At 32.9% G+C, this 18,193-nt stretch overlaps 1 protein-coding gene across 3 annotated transcripts in view; it reads left to right on the top strand.

The window, feature by feature from the left end:
* LOC126753393 (short neuropeptide F) overlaps positions 1 to 16,154 on the top strand; it is a 234,901-nt gene extending 218,747 nt beyond the window's left edge. For all 3 annotated transcript variants that reach the window (XM_050464797.1, XM_050464796.1, XM_050464798.1), the window contains 4 exons: positions 9,284 to 9,462; positions 9,534 to 9,997; positions 10,716 to 10,904; positions 13,085 to 16,154. In XM_050464797.1, coding sequence (XP_050320754.1) covers positions 9,369 to 9,462; positions 9,534 to 9,997; positions 10,716 to 10,904; positions 13,085 to 13,171 — 834 coding nt within the window. In that variant the 5' untranslated portion in view covers positions 9,284 to 9,368 and the 3' untranslated portion in view covers positions 13,172 to 16,154. The remainder of the gene's footprint in view (positions 1 to 9,283; positions 9,463 to 9,533; positions 9,998 to 10,715; positions 10,905 to 13,084) is intronic.
* Positions 16,155 to 18,193: the final 2,039 nt, after the last annotated feature.

The raw sequence follows: 18,193 nt of genomic DNA, 5'->3' as shown, positions 1-18,193 counted from the left end.
TTAGCATATGGTAGACTAAGGGAAGTAATGACCCGATTCAAACCATTTTTGAAACACAGAGATATTATTATAAGGAAAAGATTCTCTCCAGTTTTCAATTTTATATCACAGACATTGATCGATATTTTCGGTAAAAAATCAACTATAGGCTCTGGGGTCCACATATGTATACACAGAGGCTTGAACAGTTTCAGTTCTAGTCATACAACTTTTGGACACGATGTGCCATTAATTACTTCTTGTTAAATGGAATGTTGGTGTAGTTGTAGTCCGATTTCACTCTGACGGGTCTCAAATGAACTACGGCCATCATCCAATTTGAAACCCGACTCCATTCAAGCCCTGTAATACGATCTCGGGGATAAAATTTAATGTCTATGGCGTATTTAATTATTGATTTATCGCGCTTTTAGTAGTTTTAACAGTACCGTTATATGGGGAGTAAGCAGTATTGAGCGTGGCAGATCCCACTTTTATCTGAAATTTCATATCTGGGGAAGTACTCGACCAATATCAACTAAATTTCATGCGTAATACTCTCGAAATTGGATTGCAACCACACCTACTACTAACAGAATTTTCTTTATTTCTTTCACGTTAAAGCTTATAAATCAAGCACCAATTTGTAGAAATAGTACATTCAAGGTATGACATCTATTAGTCAAAAATTATGAAAACTGGAACATAAACTTTTGACTCTCTGCCATACAGGATATATGGACCTCGGGTGTCTGACCGAAAAATCTGTCAATCTGTGGTATATGTACTATATATTTATAAAATTTTGAGAGCTACTTTTCCTGATTAAAATGTTTTTTTTTTTGTATCAAAAATTGCTGAAACTAAGTCACTGGTTCCCTGAGCCCATATATACCATACCTCATATACAAATTTTCAAACATTCTCTTGAAAACTAGAACAATATTGCCACGACTTTGAAAGAAAACTAAGAAAACTGCGTAAGTAGAAACTGCGACACATAAATACTGAATTAATCCTTATCCAGTATCAGCATTTTATTTCAATAACCGTGAGATTATGCTTCCGCTCTATCAATAAGGTTACTGTACAAATAACCATTTAAACTCTGGCATAATTATAGTGTATTTGGGTAAGCCAAATTTAAACTAAAATACAGGGCCTATAGTTTAAGACTGAGAACACGACGCTTCCAGTAATCCACCGTAAAGAATACACAATTTTATTTTATTTCCAGAACTAAAAAATGTTACTAAATATTTAGTTCTCTTTTGGAGATTTGTCTTATGTTTTCTTCAACTTAATGATATATGTACTTTCTCAAACTAAGAATAGCTACACGGACTAGAAAGATCTCTACTTCAGCCCAATTTTGAATAATAAATTAGTATAAGCTTTACAGCGGAGTCTGAAGTTTTCTTATCATTTCAAGCGTTTCAACATTGAAGAGAAGAAAGTAGGAAAGACAAGTATGAAAGCTTTTTGGAACCAACGATGAAAGATTCATACAAAATGCAATAAAAGATAGGTGAATATCTTCAAAGGCACCATTTGCACTAAAATTCTATATGCGAAAATTTTCTCCCTCTGTATTTGCATTACAGTACAGCATTTCTCTCGGTATTTTTAATGCAAAAGCGTTGCCATTTAGCATTTGCACGCATTCAATTCAAATACGAAAATCTACACAACCAACCTACATATATTCACAGCCCATACTTCTTGCATTCTACATGCTCTTCAATCACCTTTAAGTCACTCACGCTTTCTTACACCTTGTCTTAAATAAACTTAGTTACAATTGATTTGAGCTAAAAAGACAGTTATGATAATATCTGAATTGAATTGCAATGAAGTGCTGGGAGTGGGGAAGAAATTTCGAAGAATTGATTTTGATTGTCTTCGCATGCATTTCAAATGCATTTAGTACGTGCAACTTGTCTGTTCCGTCAATTGGGGTTGAGTTGACGTGCGCAAATCGTTCTTAATGCCGGAACAATGACAAGTAAGCACGAAATGCAAAAGGAAATCCAAGTAGTTGGTTATGTAACTGTCATGTTACTGCTTGATTTTTGCAAAACTCGTAAGTGTATTTACTGTTCTGGATGCTGGATGGACTATACTTTTGTTAACATACATAATTTATCGCACTGGATACTTATTATTCAACATTTTGAATTCTGCATTTACTATCTACTGTAATTTTCTTTCGCGCTCAAATACATGAATTTTACAGTTCAAGTTTTGTGTACCCCATTTTTGGCCCAAAAGGGAAATTCGGAAATTTTTCAAATTAAAATTTAAAAAAAAATATTCTGAATCAGTGTTCTTCTGAACCTTCCTGTTTCTTACCACAATCTTCAAAGTTTTTTGTCGTAACAATTCACGTATACGTATGTAAGTCCTTTCACCTTCTTCATTGTTATTTATTTTATTCTATTTTTGTATACTTTGTTTTCCAACTTCACACCCAACTTTCGCAAGCCATCTCACCTCTTTGTTTTGAATTCATTTAATTTGGCTTGGAGCATATCAACACTCTTATTATTTATTTAAAAAGTTAAAAAGTATTCAGCTGCAGCTATTTCTTTCTCTCCTTTCATGAATAGTTGAATTCCATACGTGACACCTCCTTATATACATACATATACATAGATATATACATGTACATATATGGTAGTGCGCCACATACTATATTATGTATTACTAATTACTTGTGAACTTGATATTCAGTGAAAATATTAACTGAAGAGAGCAAAATTTCAAGTTTCATATGTATAGTATGGTAATGAGAGAATTAAATAATATTTATTGAAAATGGTTAAGAATTTGGAAATACTACATATAACTTCGTTTGATTGCTTCTAAATATATTATAGCAGAAAAAACTCGATCTTTACGTTGTTCTTACTTAAAAATTGACTGAACTTCTAGTAAGCATATATTAACGTGATCAGTAACTTAAGCTACGATTATGTTTCGATTGCTGAACGACGCAAAATCGTATGCCGTATCAGCTGACACGACCTATCTTTTAAGAACGCAATATAAATGTAAACTCTCCACCGCTTCTACCGTACGTAATATAGACATTCACGAAAGTTTCACTTTTTCCGTAGAAATATTTTTTTTTACCAGTTTAGATTTAGACAGGGTTTTAGCTCTGAATTCTCTTAATGGTAACTGTGGAATTAATGCAGTCGACATCGATATTCACTTATAAGGCTAAATATAAGCTAATTAAGAATCTAAAGATAATAAAATATAAAAATTAAAATTAACAAATAATGAAGTGCTACATTCAAGTGTAGCCGAACATTTCATACTCTTGCAATTTTCCAAGACAAAAGCCAGGGAAATAACTTAAGGTGTAAAATGTCAACCAGAGGTTCAGAATCCAAGCAATTGATATAACTCACATTTTGACCGATATATACGGTATAAAGTCACCTGGAAGCTGGAAAATATTTATATTACATATATACAAGGTCTGTCGCAAAAGAAACAGGACTGTTAAAAAAAACAACAAAATATTAATATTTTTCAAAAGTTATATTTTTTTATTCAAAGTAGTTTCCTTGTGCTTCGATACAGCGTCAATTAGCATTTCAAATAAGTGTTTAAGGTAATTTTTCGGAATGCTCGTGAGAATATCGGTCGTCGCCTTTTGATAGCTGAAATGTCCTTAAAGCAGTGTCCTTTCATGGGCGAATGAAGTTTTCCATCATAGGTAAAAATCACAGGATGCCAGATCAGGTGAGTAGGGTGAATGATTATGGAGTTTTTGTTTTCAAAAACTCAGTGACAAGCGTCGACCGATGATGTACGGCGCATTATCGTGCAACAGGCGTTAGATCCCTGCCTACGGTATTGTTTCGAGCACGTCAAAGAATGCGTGACAAAAGACGCTTCATAACACCAAGCAATTGTAAAATATATTTATCGCCATTGGTCAGGTGGGACAAACTCGGCAGTGATGAATGGTTCCGCGGAATCATAAAAACAAATCAGCTTTGTCTTTATTTTTGACTTCGAAGATGACCGACTTCTGATCGTTACAGAGGTCTTCACGACCTTCTTGGAATCGCTTAAACCACTCATGCACATTACTACGGGATAGGCACTGATCACCATAAACTTTTTTCATCATTTGAAATGTTTCAGTAAACGTTTTCCCAAGTTTTAAACAAAATTTAATATTTGCTTTTTTCATTTTACGATCGATGACCAAAAGCTGCTGTCACTTTTTGATCGATAACATCGATTGTAGTTATCCAATTGTCTTAAAATTTTTACGAAATTTCAACGAAAGATCAAACTTTTTATTTCATATACCCACCAATAGGTGGCGCCACCAGAAACATTTATATTTAAAAAGTTCTGTTTCTTTTGCGACATACCTTGCATTATATGTGGGAAGTAAGGAAAATATTTACCCGATTCAACCCAGTTTTGATATACAGACGTACTATTTTCAGGAAAGCATTATCGCTGAATTTCAATTATATATCTCTTATTTAGCGATATTTTCGGTAAAAAGTCATCTATAGGTACTGGGGTCTAAATATTCAGTACCTAGGGGCTTGACCATTTTCAGTTCGATTTGGACAATTTTTGGTCATAAGGTGGCATCCCTCAAAGGCACTATTGGTGCAAAGTTTTATTCCGTTATTTTATTTGCATCTTGATTTGTATACTGGAAAGTGAAAGAATCAAAAAAAATTTAAAATTGTGTTATATGGAAAGTAGATGTAGTTGCAGTCCGATTTTGGTACCGAATTTGGTGAAATCGGTCCAACAGGTCCCGAGATTTCTGATTTCACCTAAAAGAGGGGCTTTTTATACCATTTATATATATCATATAGTTTTTAACAATACCGTTATATGCGTAGAGAGAGGTAGTTATGATCCGATTTCATCCATTTTCACCCTGTCGGTAGGAGTTCTTATAGGATTTATCTTGAGCGAATTTGGTTATTTTGGCTTGAACGGTTTTAAATCTATTAAAAAGCGCGCCATGCCCACTTTTTCAAAATTTTCAGCCCAAAGGTGCCCTCTGCACCTGCGATCCTTTCTTCCAAGTAACAGTCAATTCATTGCTTAGTTACAAGTTACAGCTTGCACGGACGGACGGACAGGCAGACAGTCATTTTATTTGTCTCGTCAATAAAATTTTAAAAAAGTCCGGTTTTTTATTGAATTTTTTTTTAAATTTATAAATCCGATGCTAAATATTAACATTATTTTACCGAACTGGACCAAGGCATTTATATATACAATTAATGCACAGGCGGCTTGAGATTTTTTGCCTTTATCGTAGTAGTACTATTAAAAATTTTGCAACACCCATAAATAAAAGTAGAATGTAAAAAACGGCAAGACTTATTATACATACATAACTCTATATCTAACTCGTTTAGTTTTAGGTTATACATACAGCCGTTAGGTGAACGACACTATTATACTCAGCACCAACACGTTGCAAGAGTCCCACTAGTACTTAAAAAACGAAATTTTCAATTAAATTCGATTTTTCTCACCTTAACAACGTTACATTTCACACAACTTCCGATCTCTAATGCAAGCACTTATGTATATACTCTACTCATAATACTTAACAAAATTTTGAACGAAACACTTGTATAAAGTTTTGCACACCCACACTAACAGCAATAACATGACTTGTCGTTAAAGTATTGCAATATTTGCCTCAATGCAGTTAAACATTTATGCTGGCATGAGTACGAGCATAAATATGTGGCATACATTTTGGCGTTAGAGTGTAAATGGTGTCAACACTTCACGAAACCAAAAGTGAACATAAAATTTGCATGCAATTTGGATTGTGTAAACATTGAAATGAAGAGCGAAAGGGCGGTGGAAGTGCTGTAAAGCAGCTGGTATAATGTGCAGAAAACACGCGTACACACAAATATACATGCATTAATACATATGTATATAATGTGCGAAACTTTCACATATTCTTACATATATACTCGTATATGTAAGAGTTTATGTTTAACTGAGTGCCTCTTGAGCGCAGCCTTGTATATTTCGTGTATTTTATGGCGTTAATGTCGTGTGTGTTAAGCGCCGAGTCGACCAAATGTCAAATCGTTTCCGACGCGCCGCATTTTGTGTGTTTATTTTTATATTTACTATACATATATATAGTACATTTTTAAGCGCATTTCATTTGTTTGCTGACGCGAAAATATGCATTTGTGCTGAGTAGTTGGTGGTTTTGCATAATTATTTAGGAGAGGAGGAGTGGAAAATGAACTGGAAGAACTCAGATTTATAGAAAAAATAATGGAAAACATGCATACATATATTATCATTAGTAAATTCGGTTATACATTGCTGTGGCAAAAATGATATTGCCAGATCGTGCATACGGTTTAATTTTGAAAATGATTAATACAAATTATTTTTAAATTTTAACATAATTAAGATGTAAACTGTCCTATCTTTTAAATTGGATCAAACCGAACACTAAACTTTTACTTTTACTAAAACTAGTTTGGTACTTTGAGAGTTTACCCCGGACAAAAACGTAATTTCTACATACACATACATATATACAAGGTCTGTCGCAAAAGAAACAGAACTTTTTAAATATAACTGTTTCTGGTGGCGCCACCTATTAGTGGGTATATGAAATAAAAAGTTTAATCTCTTGTTGACATTTCGTAAAAATGTTAAGACAATTGCATAACTACAATCGATGTTATCGTTCAAAAAGTGACAGCAGCTTTTGGTCATCGGTCGTAAAATGCAAAGAGCAAATATTAAATTTTGTTTTAAACTTGGGAAAACGTTTACTGAAACATTTCAAATGATGAAAAAAGTTTATGGTGATCAGTGCCTATCCCGTAGTAATGTGCATGAGTGGTTTAAGCAATTCCAAGAAGGTCGTGAGGACCTCTGTGACGATCAGAAGTCAAAAATAAAGACAAAGCTGATATGTTTTTACGATTCCGAGGGTATTGTACACCGAGAGTTCATCCCACCTGGCCAAACGATTAATGCTGTGTTTTACCTTGGTGTTATGAAGCGTCTTTTGTCACGCATTCGTCGTGCTCGACCACAATACCGTGAGGCAGAGTCCTGGCGCCTGTTGCACGATAATGCGCCGTGTCATCGATCGACGCTTGTCACTGATTTTTTGACAAAAAAACCCATTTTAACCTTCCTTCACCCTTCTCACCTGATCTGGCACCCTGTGATTTTTACCTATTTGGAAAACTTCATTTGCCCATGAAAGGACACTGGTTTCAGGACATTTCAGCTATCCAAAAGGCAACGACCGATATTCTCAAGAGCATTCCGAAAAATGACCTTAAACACTCATTTGAAATGCTAATTGACCGGGCTAAACGCTGTATCGAAGCACAAGGAAACTACTTTGAATAAAAAAATATAACTTTTGAAAAATATTAATTTTTTGTTGTTTTTTTAACAGTCCTGTTTCTTTTGCGACAGACCTTGTATATAGATTTATAATTCACTAATAAAAGTAGAAATCGCCCATAAAACCATTTTTCATTTGTTTGAAAATAAAATTTAATAAACTTAACCACGAAACACTCCGCTTAGATATCGATATCCTTGACATATAATAACGCCGGCAAATGGGTAAAAACTAATAAAATACCAATAATACTTTTTCCAGTTAATTGATTAAACGTCTTCCTATATGGAATAATTAAAATTCTACAATCTTACAAATTCTTCAACCTAATTTATATGTCCAGTCCTTTAATGCTTAAAATATGTTATATTTGGAGCCATCAAGCTAGCTTTCGGTGTGACCAGAATTCGGCGAATAAAAAATTTCTTTTCAAGGGTGGTTTTCTCTTCCAAAATATTTTTAATATTGATTTTTCTTCGTAAATTTTTCTGAATTTCTTTCCAGTAGATGATGTGACCATTGTTGGAAAAAGTTAGATCTAGGCTTTTACTCAAATCACTAGGCTTAAACCGATTTTTTTAATTATGAATAATAAATTGTATAGTTGTATGAAAATTTTCATTAGTCGACCGACATTTTCATTCTCTTAACAACTTTATCCGTCACCGTCGATGCTGGAGTTCATTTCTATTTCGATTAATCAGAAGAAATGAACTAACACGAGTCAGGGGAGTCTTCTATCTGTAGCTCTCAAACAACTATTGTTTCAGAGTGTCAGACCACTGAAGTGTCTTTCAAGCAGAAGTGGTAGCCAGATGCACTCTCCGATATGTAGCTACCTGGCTAAAGCGAAATCGTCAGAAATCGAAAAAACTGCATCCATACCCAAATTCCGTACCAAAATCAGTATGAGAACAAACTTGGGTTAACTTGTCATACATACATTCGTACGCTGAACCTATGGGCTTCGCAAGTGCTCAACAAACGTTGGTCAGCAACCAGCACTTGTGGGGTTTTGAAAGCCTTCTCACCGCAATGATGGGCGTTCTAACGGAACAATGTTGCATTGGCAGTGAGGCTAAATATTCGACACAATTTGTTGTTTTCATAGTTGCAATGAAGAAAATGATGTAGAAACATCCACACACTTTCTCCTCCACTGTCCAGCTTTCGTCAGGCTAAGGTTGAAACATTTCGGTCGTTATACATTTTACGAACCCGGCAAATTGGCTGGAATTGACATTTCCGGCTCAATAAATAATCTAAGCCTAAGAGTTCTGGGGATCACAACGGCCAAGCGTCTCTAGCACACCAAATGGGATTAGTCGTGGACTTACGAGAAGTCAGCCTATTAACCTAACCTATAGTTGTCAAACCAGCTGTCAAAAGTCAAACAGATGTTTGAAATTTATTCTTTGTGCACTTGCTTAATATCAAGTCAAAAATAAACGGCATATAAAGCGACTAGAATTGGCCTGTTGGAAAACAAAATTCGTTGCGATTACCGATTTACGCTGAAAAAGGTAATATACAAGTATAATTGGATATGCAATGTGATCTTTAAAAAACCAGTCTTGGGATACATTTGTAGCAAAATAAACTTTTGTTGACTTTTTCATTGATTTCATTTGTTTCATTTGAAATAAAATGTTTGTGTCTCTAAACCAACCTCTCTTCATTTTTTTTCAAGCCGCCTTCGAAGTTCAGCACTTACTTCGCTCCTTTAACTAATATATTTAAGACTTTCAAATGCAAATAAAAAAATGCAAATACATTTTAGGCCCTCTAAACTTTTTACTTAAACTTTATAATTTAAGAAAACTTAAAAAATGCTATACTTAAGCGCTTAAACACCTATTGAATTCCTTTCTACGCTTCCTCTACTTACAGCTAATCTAAACAGCCCTTCAACAGCGTAAGAGTTTTAAGGAAAACGAAGCAACACCAACAAAAACAACCGAAAACAGCACTCAAAATGTTGATGTCAAAACGTTTAGTGAGCTCATTCCTGTTTGTCTGTATCAGTATTCTGCTGTGGCAGCAAAGCTCCGCTGATGTGCCGGATAACAGTGCGTATACGCAATTGTCTTAATCATATACACACACATATACCTACATATAATACATCTATGTTTTACAGACGCACTCGCCAACTTATACAACAGTTTGCTGCAACGCGAATATGCCGGTCCCATTGTTTTCCCCAACCATCAGGTCGAACGCAAAGCTCAACGTTCGCCTTCGTTGCGACTACGTTTCGGTCGTCGCAGCGATCCGGATATGTACTTGCCCGCCGAGAAACGTTGGTTTGGTGATGTAAATCAGAAGCCAATACGTTCGCCATCATTACGTTTACGTTTCGGTCGTCGCAGCGATCCCAGCATGCCACTGCATAGCGAATTCGATGCTGTCATGAACGATTTGGCTGGTGTGAGCAACAATGGTGGCATAACTGATGTCGAAGAAGCGGCTGCCTTTTACGGTGACGAGTACCCTGAAGATATGTATGACGCTGGTTTTGAGCGTATGGTACGTAAGCCTCAGCGTTTGCGTTTCGGCCGCAGCTTGCCAAGAATCCAGAATAATATCGATGATGAATTAGAGGTAAGTGGAACCGGAGAGAGGAAAATATGTAAGAGTGCCAGTCGTTGTATAATACTCTTAATTGAATGAATACAGAGAAACACTTGGAGCACAAATTTGTGTGCTCTGAAATCATGTTGACAGAAAAAGGAAAAGTCCTAGAAGTTTTAAGCCTTCTCCGAATCACCAGATCAAAGCCAATATAAGGGTCATAGTGTGCGCTAAATGAATTCTGAATTCTTATGTTATGTAATTACACTGATCTCTTGAATATAACCTCTAAATTGAATATTACAGTTGAAAATTTGGTTACAAGTGATCCAGTATGCATAAAGGCTTTTAATTTCAATGATTTATCCTTAAGCTAATTTTTACGCAAATATTCATATTTAAAGACCTACCTGAAACTTAATACGTAAACAGATTGAACAAAGAGCTTTGATCCCATTGACTTGTTGCTCATATAAGTTTCACTTCATTTTGACATTTTCACAACCTTAGGCCTCCTAGCTTGTGCTTCAAAATTTAGTCTACACAAACCACTTTCGAACTGAATATCAGTGATTCTGATGGCTCAGTTCTGTATAGCTTTTAAATTCTGATGGAGGTGATCAATATTTCAGAAGATACACAGGTCTCTTAAGTATATAAAGTTCTCATAGATTCACCATATTTTCTAAAATATTAGATTTTTATATATATTTTCCATTTATTTTCAACATATCTCTTTCCACCTCAGCACGAACAACTTCAACAGACCGATGATTTCTTCAACTCCCTCTTAACTTCAGAAAAATTGCACAATATGTTGCTCTCACTCCGTCAATACGATTCTGACAATGACGAATTCCAACGTGAAGTACGCAAGCCATCGCCTCTCCGTTTGAGATTTGGCCGCAGCGCCGCCGGCGATACTAATGAACAGAAGGTAGGTACGCAATAAACCAAATCGTTCGGCATAATATGAAGACGCCTAAAACATCTCTTAATAGCTATAGAGAATTTTTAACAAAGTGTGCCAGATTTTAAGACTGGAAGCGAAAGCCGTTATCGGTTGGAGTGTGGACGAATAATTATTCAGCTCTGAAAAGAGAAACAACATAGTCTACTTTTAGATACTCCTTGTCAATCCCAAAAACGGTGGTGATAGGACAGTATTTGGCTTCTTCGCAAGCGATTTATCGGTGAAGTCGAAGGTTTGAACAGCCCATTTGGTTTCTAGTGTACTATATACCAGGTCACAAATAGATACAGAAACTCTTTGGAATTATGTTTAAAAGACACCACACACTACTATGAAGTGTTCACGATTGTGCTCATGCCGGCTCTTTTAATTCAAGTAGACAATCTCCGAGCAATATTGCTTTTTCTTCCATTTGTCTAAAGTTCGCGGAAAGGACCAGCCAAAACAATAACACGAGTCCAATTCGGCCGACAGTAGCCGTGTTCGAGAATGTACTAAGCAATATTTACTTTTTCCTACGATATTGCCGCTATCGGGTGAGGTTAAGTCATTAGTGGATCCCTTCTTATATCTCGATTTATTTATGTACTTTTTAACAAGTTGCTTGTTCATCTCATTTTGAAGTTCTAATTAAGACAACTTCTGGCCCGATTAGATATACCCTATCAGTCATCGAATAATTCTTCTTCTTCTTTTTTTTTGTCGAAGACGCAGACTCTAAGAGCTGGAGTGTTTTCATCCATTCGGACGACATGGCCTAGCCAGCGTTGCCGCTGTCTCTTAATTCGGTGAACTATGTCAATGTCGTCATATATCTCGCGCAGCTCCATCGACTGCGTTATTCGTCGTTGCCAACGCGCAAAGGACCATAAATCTTCCACAGATCGTTTCTCTCGAAAATTCGTAACGTCGACTTATCAGATGTTTGGTCTTTGTCCAGAGAGAACTTTACTTCTCAATTGGCTACTCAGTCCGCTATGGGTTATTCTGAATTGGATTTCGAGGCTAATATTGTTGTTGGTGTTAAAGCTGATTCCAAGATATACGAAATTATTTACAACTTTGGAGTTAAGACTGCCACCAGTGACTTGGTAGCCAATTCGCGAATGCTCGACAGTTTATTTGATGGCAGGAGATGTTTTGTCTTGTCCTCGTTCACAACCAGACCCATACGCTTCGCTTCCTTATCCAGTCCGGAGAAAGTAGAACTAACGGTAGATTAATAGATTGAAAAAACCTCGCTTGGTATCGAAAAGCTCGGAGAGGTCCTTCCCGATCCTGACGAAGCTATTGGTTTTGCTCAAAGTCTGCTTACACAGCCGTATTAACTTTGCGAGAATACCAAGTTCAAACATAGCGGCATGGAAGCAGTTCCTTTTCGTGATGGCGAAGGTGGTTTTAAATCAACGGAGAGGTGGCGTATGTCTATCTTCTTTTCACGGGTACTTTCCAAGATTTAGCGTATGGTGAAAATCGGGTCGATAGTAGATTTTCCAGGTCTAAAGGCACCCTAATAAAGTCCAATCAGTTTGTAGACGGTGGGCTTCAGTCTTTTGCTCAGTACGCTCGATAAATCTTACATGCGATGTTAAGAGGCTTATCCCACGGCAGTTATCGCAGATTGTGGTGTCTCCCTTTTTGTAGATTGGGCAGAGCCGACTTAAATTCTAATCGTCAGGCATGCTCCGTCCTCTTCGCCGCCGTATTTAAATATCTAGACCATCAATCCATCGGTTCCCGCCTCTTTGTAGTTCTTCAGGCGGGTAATAGCTATTCAAACTTCTTCATGGATTTACCTCGAATAATTATTCAACAAAATGTTTCCACAAAACTCATATGTTATAATCTAAGTAGGACAGACTTCTCAGTCATTCTCTAAGTTGCTTACCATCGCTTTCTGGCATTTACAGGGTTAGTTAATAAGGTGAGCCGAAAAACTAAAAATTTTTAAGTCAGAATTACCCCATATATCCTATATACCGAGAAAAAATATTCCTGCAACTCCTTTTGCTTAATTTTAAAAGGTGTCGGAGCATTAAAATTTTTTCCATAGAACTAAGAGGTAAAAAATCTTTATTAAATGTAATGCCCGCTTTGTTTTACTTGACGTATTAACTTAACCCTTGAACTTTTTCTCTTTACAGAAGGTCACTGCACAAAATGCCATTAATGGTGAAAAATCTGCGCCAGCAACACAACAACAACCACAGCAAGCACAAGCTAAAAATTAAATGCTGAATATTTAAAAAATATAAAAACAAAAACTATATAATTGGCAAAGGCAGAAAAACTCACTGGCGCTGACGATGTATTTCGGTGAATGGAAATTTTAACCCATAAAAAATATATTAATTTAATATTAATACATATTAACATACCCCCAGAGAAATGTGCGCAATATTGTTATAACTTAACCTTGTAACCATGCATACATATGTGTCCATAAACTTTAATGTTAAATAAAAATATTTATGAAAATATTTAATAAATTAAATACAACTTAAATTTGCTGAGACATGTTTTTATTTGACGAAAAGCTGTTGTGCAATGCGGCAAGATTAAAAACTTTTTTATATGCAAAAACAAATTTGTTTAAACAATTTATATGATTTTTTTAATGTACAATTTTATTTAAAATAAAAATTTAAATATTTAAAAAATTATATATATTCTTTTTTTATTCAATGAAAATAAATGAAATAATTTTTAAAAATTTGTTTAAACCTTTTAGATGATGATTTTAAAAAATAATATATGTATGTATATCTTTTTATATAATGAAAAAATAATAATTTGTGTAACTTTTCAAATTAAATTTTTACAATAATAATGTAATACAAATTTTAAAAACATTTTTTTTTTTTTAAATTTCTAATAAATTATATTTTTAATTTTTCATATGCAAAAAAAATTTAAAATTTGTTAAAACAATTTATATGGATTTTTAGTTATAAATTTTTGTTTGAAATAAAAAGTAAACTATTTTTAAAAAGTAATGCATTTTTTTATTCAATTAAAAAGTAAGAATTTGTGTAATTTAAATTTTGACAAAAATATTTTAATACAAATTTTAAAAACATTTTTTTTTTTAAAAATTTGTTTTAAATTATATTTGTAATTTTTTGTATGCAAAAAAAAAATTAAATTTGTTAAAACAATTTATATGGATTTTTAGTTATAAATATTTGTTTAAAATAAAATGTAAAATATTTTTAAAACAGTAATGCATTTTTTTTTTTTTTCAATTAAAAAATAATAATTTGTGTAACTTCTAAGTAATTAAATTTAAATTTTGACAAAAATATTTTAATACAAATTTTACTAACAATTTTTTCCAAAATTTAATTTAAAAAAAAGTTCAACAATTTCAATTTCATACTAATAAATATTGTTTAGAAATGTTGAATTAAATAATCCCAAAAAAGTTTTATATTTATTCCTTTCATATTAGAAATTAATAGTTTGTCATAAAAAATGGAAATAAAAATTATTAGAAAATGTTGCCGCATCAATTCGAGCTGAGTTACTGTTTCATTCAGTTCATTATTTCAAAAATAAATTTCTATTTAAATAGTTTTATTCAAAACTAGTTAAAAAATAACTTTTGCATATTTTTAATATAAATTCTCTTTTTATTATTAGTTTTTTCCAAAAAAAATATATAACAATGAAAAGCTGTTATGCATTTTGTGCTTTATTTGAGAAACTTTTTTCAATTTTTTTTGAATAATATTTTCTTTAAAATTAATCAAAAGAATTTTAATTCTTAGAAAAGCTGTTGTGCAATCTGGCCTCCCCAAGCAGTATATTTTAATTTTAATAAACATATAATATTTACTAAATAATCTAAACTGTATATTTATACAAAAACTAATGTTTATGTGTTTGTTTTGTGTGTCTGTAAAAGTAAAATGTGTAACAACCAATAAAATATACATACATATTTATATAACCGAAAATATACACTATAAATAAATTCTATTATTAAAGATAAATTTCAAAAATAAAAATAAAAAATTGGCCCCTGAAGAAAATTAAATTAAAAACTAAATTTCGTATGCAAAAACAAATATTTTTATTTAAGACTTTGTTTTTGCATGTTGAACTGCGAAACCTTTATTTAAAAAATAATTTAAATTAATTAATTTAAATTAATTAGCAGGCACTCCCTAAACAAATTAGAGAAATGTGTGTTAAACTAAAAATAAATATGAAAAATTATGTTATAAAATATATTAAAAATGAAAATTATAAAATATTAAAAAATAAAATTATATTAAAATTTTAAAACGTATGCTGGAATATAAAATCTTTTTTTTTATTTACACCATCAATGAAAATGTAAAAACTAAGCTTACTCAGTTGTTTCTAAATGTTTTTCCTTTCAATTTTTCTAATTGTTTAAAGCCTATTAGAAGCAGAATTTATGAAACATATACATACATATACACTCTAAAATAAAATATGTGCGAATTACTACAAATCCTAAACGAAAACAATTATATATATACATAATTACCTATATGAATGTGCAATTATTATTAAAGAAAGATTCAAAAAAGTTTTAAATTTAGCATAAAAGTACTAAAAAAACTTGTACACACACATATACACACTAATAAATTACTTAGCGCAAATCATTAACATTGACATTAAACTAATTACAAAATATTAAAAAAACAAAATTATATAAAACAAAAAACTAGTCAATGCATAAGCAAATTAAACAAAATACATACATACAAATATATATCTAAACTATAATTAAAAAAAATGCAAACAACAAATATTTATAAATGTAAATACATATATATAAATATATACCTAACAGTATATATACTATAGTATATTACATATATATAAAAGTGTATACAAAAACTACAAAACTTGATTTTATTTGCGAACAAAAAAATACAAAAACAAATTAGTTATTCTTAGCAGCATTTCGCATTGGTAGTTTAAGTATGGCAAATGTGGCTGAAACAAGCAATGAGACCAAACTAAACAGATCGCAACAAAAACAGTAATTATTGCAGCTAACACTTTTACATTCTTACGACGTTTATGTAGTGGATCAGTGGTGTACTTTGAGGAAATGAAGCAACTTAGCGCAGCTACTTACACACAAAGCAACAGAAACCTGAAACAAAAAAAAAAACAACATGAATTGTCAACAACAACATTTTAACTGGTTACAAATACATACATACAAAAGGAATGTTTTAAAGAATAAAAAGTTGAAAATAAAATAAAGATATAAAAAAGAAAAGAAAGAAGCTAAAAAAGGTGTTTCACTTGGATTAGAAGATTTCAGATATTTAAAGGGTAGTCCATTTCAAGGTTCCATATTTTTTTAAAGAAAACAAACATAAACTTCAAATTTAGAGAGGAATGTTTATTATCATTCGAAAGAACATTCTTTGGCATCTATTTGTTGAAGATTTTCTCTTTCAAATGTTGGCTGCGGCTGTTGACCTCTTGGTTAATATTCTAAAAATAGTAAGAAACGTGGTGGGGTATCCATAGTTTTCCGGGATACTATGGCATGAAATGTATATTAGAAAGCTCATTGAAAATTCAAACTTCAGGTAAGTTCTCCAATAAATAGTATCGAGATATAAATAAAAGGTCTAAATCATATATAGAAGTATAGAAAAATTAGTATATGTATATAAGATTGAAATATTATCAATATAATCTTGAAGAATATATTTAGCGAATTCGAAGCCCAATACTCCAAATAATATGAGGGTCGGGAGTTTGTGGTAAGCTCATCAAAAATGCGCGATAAAATAATTGCCTTTAATTATGGTATTATCGAAGAAATGCAAACGAACTCATCATCAACTTAGAGACGAAACAATGTTTTTTTTTGGAATTAACTCAATTTAGGTTGGGCAACATATCTGATAAGAAATAGATCATCAACAGTTTGCTCGGATTAAATGAAAACGAAACTACAAGTTAGGCCTCTTATGCAGATTAGTCACAAGTTTCGGCTTTTCCCTGTTCCCTCCAATTACCCCGAAAGTAATTCTCTGAACAAATGGATGGAAAAGGAGATTAAATTTTAAAATTCATAAGTCATTTCGAAACTCTTTGAGTACTCCCTTGTTATTACAAACACCACAAATAGGATATCTGGCTGTTCCTAAAACAATTTGTTTTGAATTATTTGTCTTTTATCTCACAAATTCAACAAATTGCAGGGTGACACACAAAGACAAACCGTAATACATTTTTTTAATCAATGCATTACATTTATTGTACAGCAAATTTTGTTTTATTTTATATAATTAATTATTTTCAAATATTATATGGCGTGAATGTCCTGTATGCTTAGCCACGCTTTGCGACACCTAATTAGTAAATTCATCGTTGCGGCCTCAAGGTTTGAAGTCGTGATTGCTTTTATCTATTATCGATTTAATGACTGCTTCAAATCAGTCGGATTTGTGGGTTTTATTTTGTGCTTGATATAACCCCACAAAATATGTCTGGTGCTGTCAGGCCAGGTTATCTTGGGGGCCAACGGAAAGCGAATTTGATATTCATTTATTTTAAAAATTTCTTTGGAGCTCCGCAATAACCGTCTTGCCTATGTGTACAGTTGCTCCATCTTGCTGGAACCAAACACTATTGAACACTTCGGCACAGTTCTGGGTAAAAAATTCATTCAATATTTTTAATTAACGGTGCCCATTCACAGTTACTGTTACACCGTTATCTTCAAAGAAATATGACCTAACAATATACCTTGATGAAACTTCGTACCACATAGTGACCGGGTTTTATGACGGAACTTATACCTCTCGTGGATTTGATGATGATTCTTGAACACGAACATATGGATTTCGATGGTACGATCATATAGCGATTCTTCCAGATTCGCCAAACACGTTCACCAACCTCATAACAGTCAATCTACTCAATGAGTACTGCCAAAATCCCGTCTGAATACCCTTTGACAAACTGCAAAGCATTATACCGCTACACTATCCAAACTCGCTTTTCGGAATTCCAAGCATTAATTTAAAAAAAATTGAAATAATAACCTGCCAAATAAAAAATAGTAAATCGATTACTCCCATAGATTTTTAATTAAATAAATTATGTCAACCTCTCATGAAAGAGAAAGAGAAAATACGCCATGTGTCTGAAAATGTCAATAGTATTTATGTTTGTAATACAGGAACTGCTAATCACCGCATTTCACTATTACGGTAATTTTGATCTCAAACATGCACCACACT

Source organism: Bactrocera neohumeralis, chromosome 3, assembly GCF_024586455.1.
Source record: "Bactrocera neohumeralis isolate Rockhampton chromosome 3, APGP_CSIRO_Bneo_wtdbg2-racon-allhic-juicebox.fasta_v2, whole genome shotgun sequence".
Lineage (NCBI taxonomy): Eukaryota > Metazoa > Arthropoda > Insecta > Diptera > Tephritidae > Bactrocera > Bactrocera neohumeralis.
Note: the sequence above shows the minus strand (reverse complement) of the source record. Positions and strands in the feature narration are given on the sequence as shown.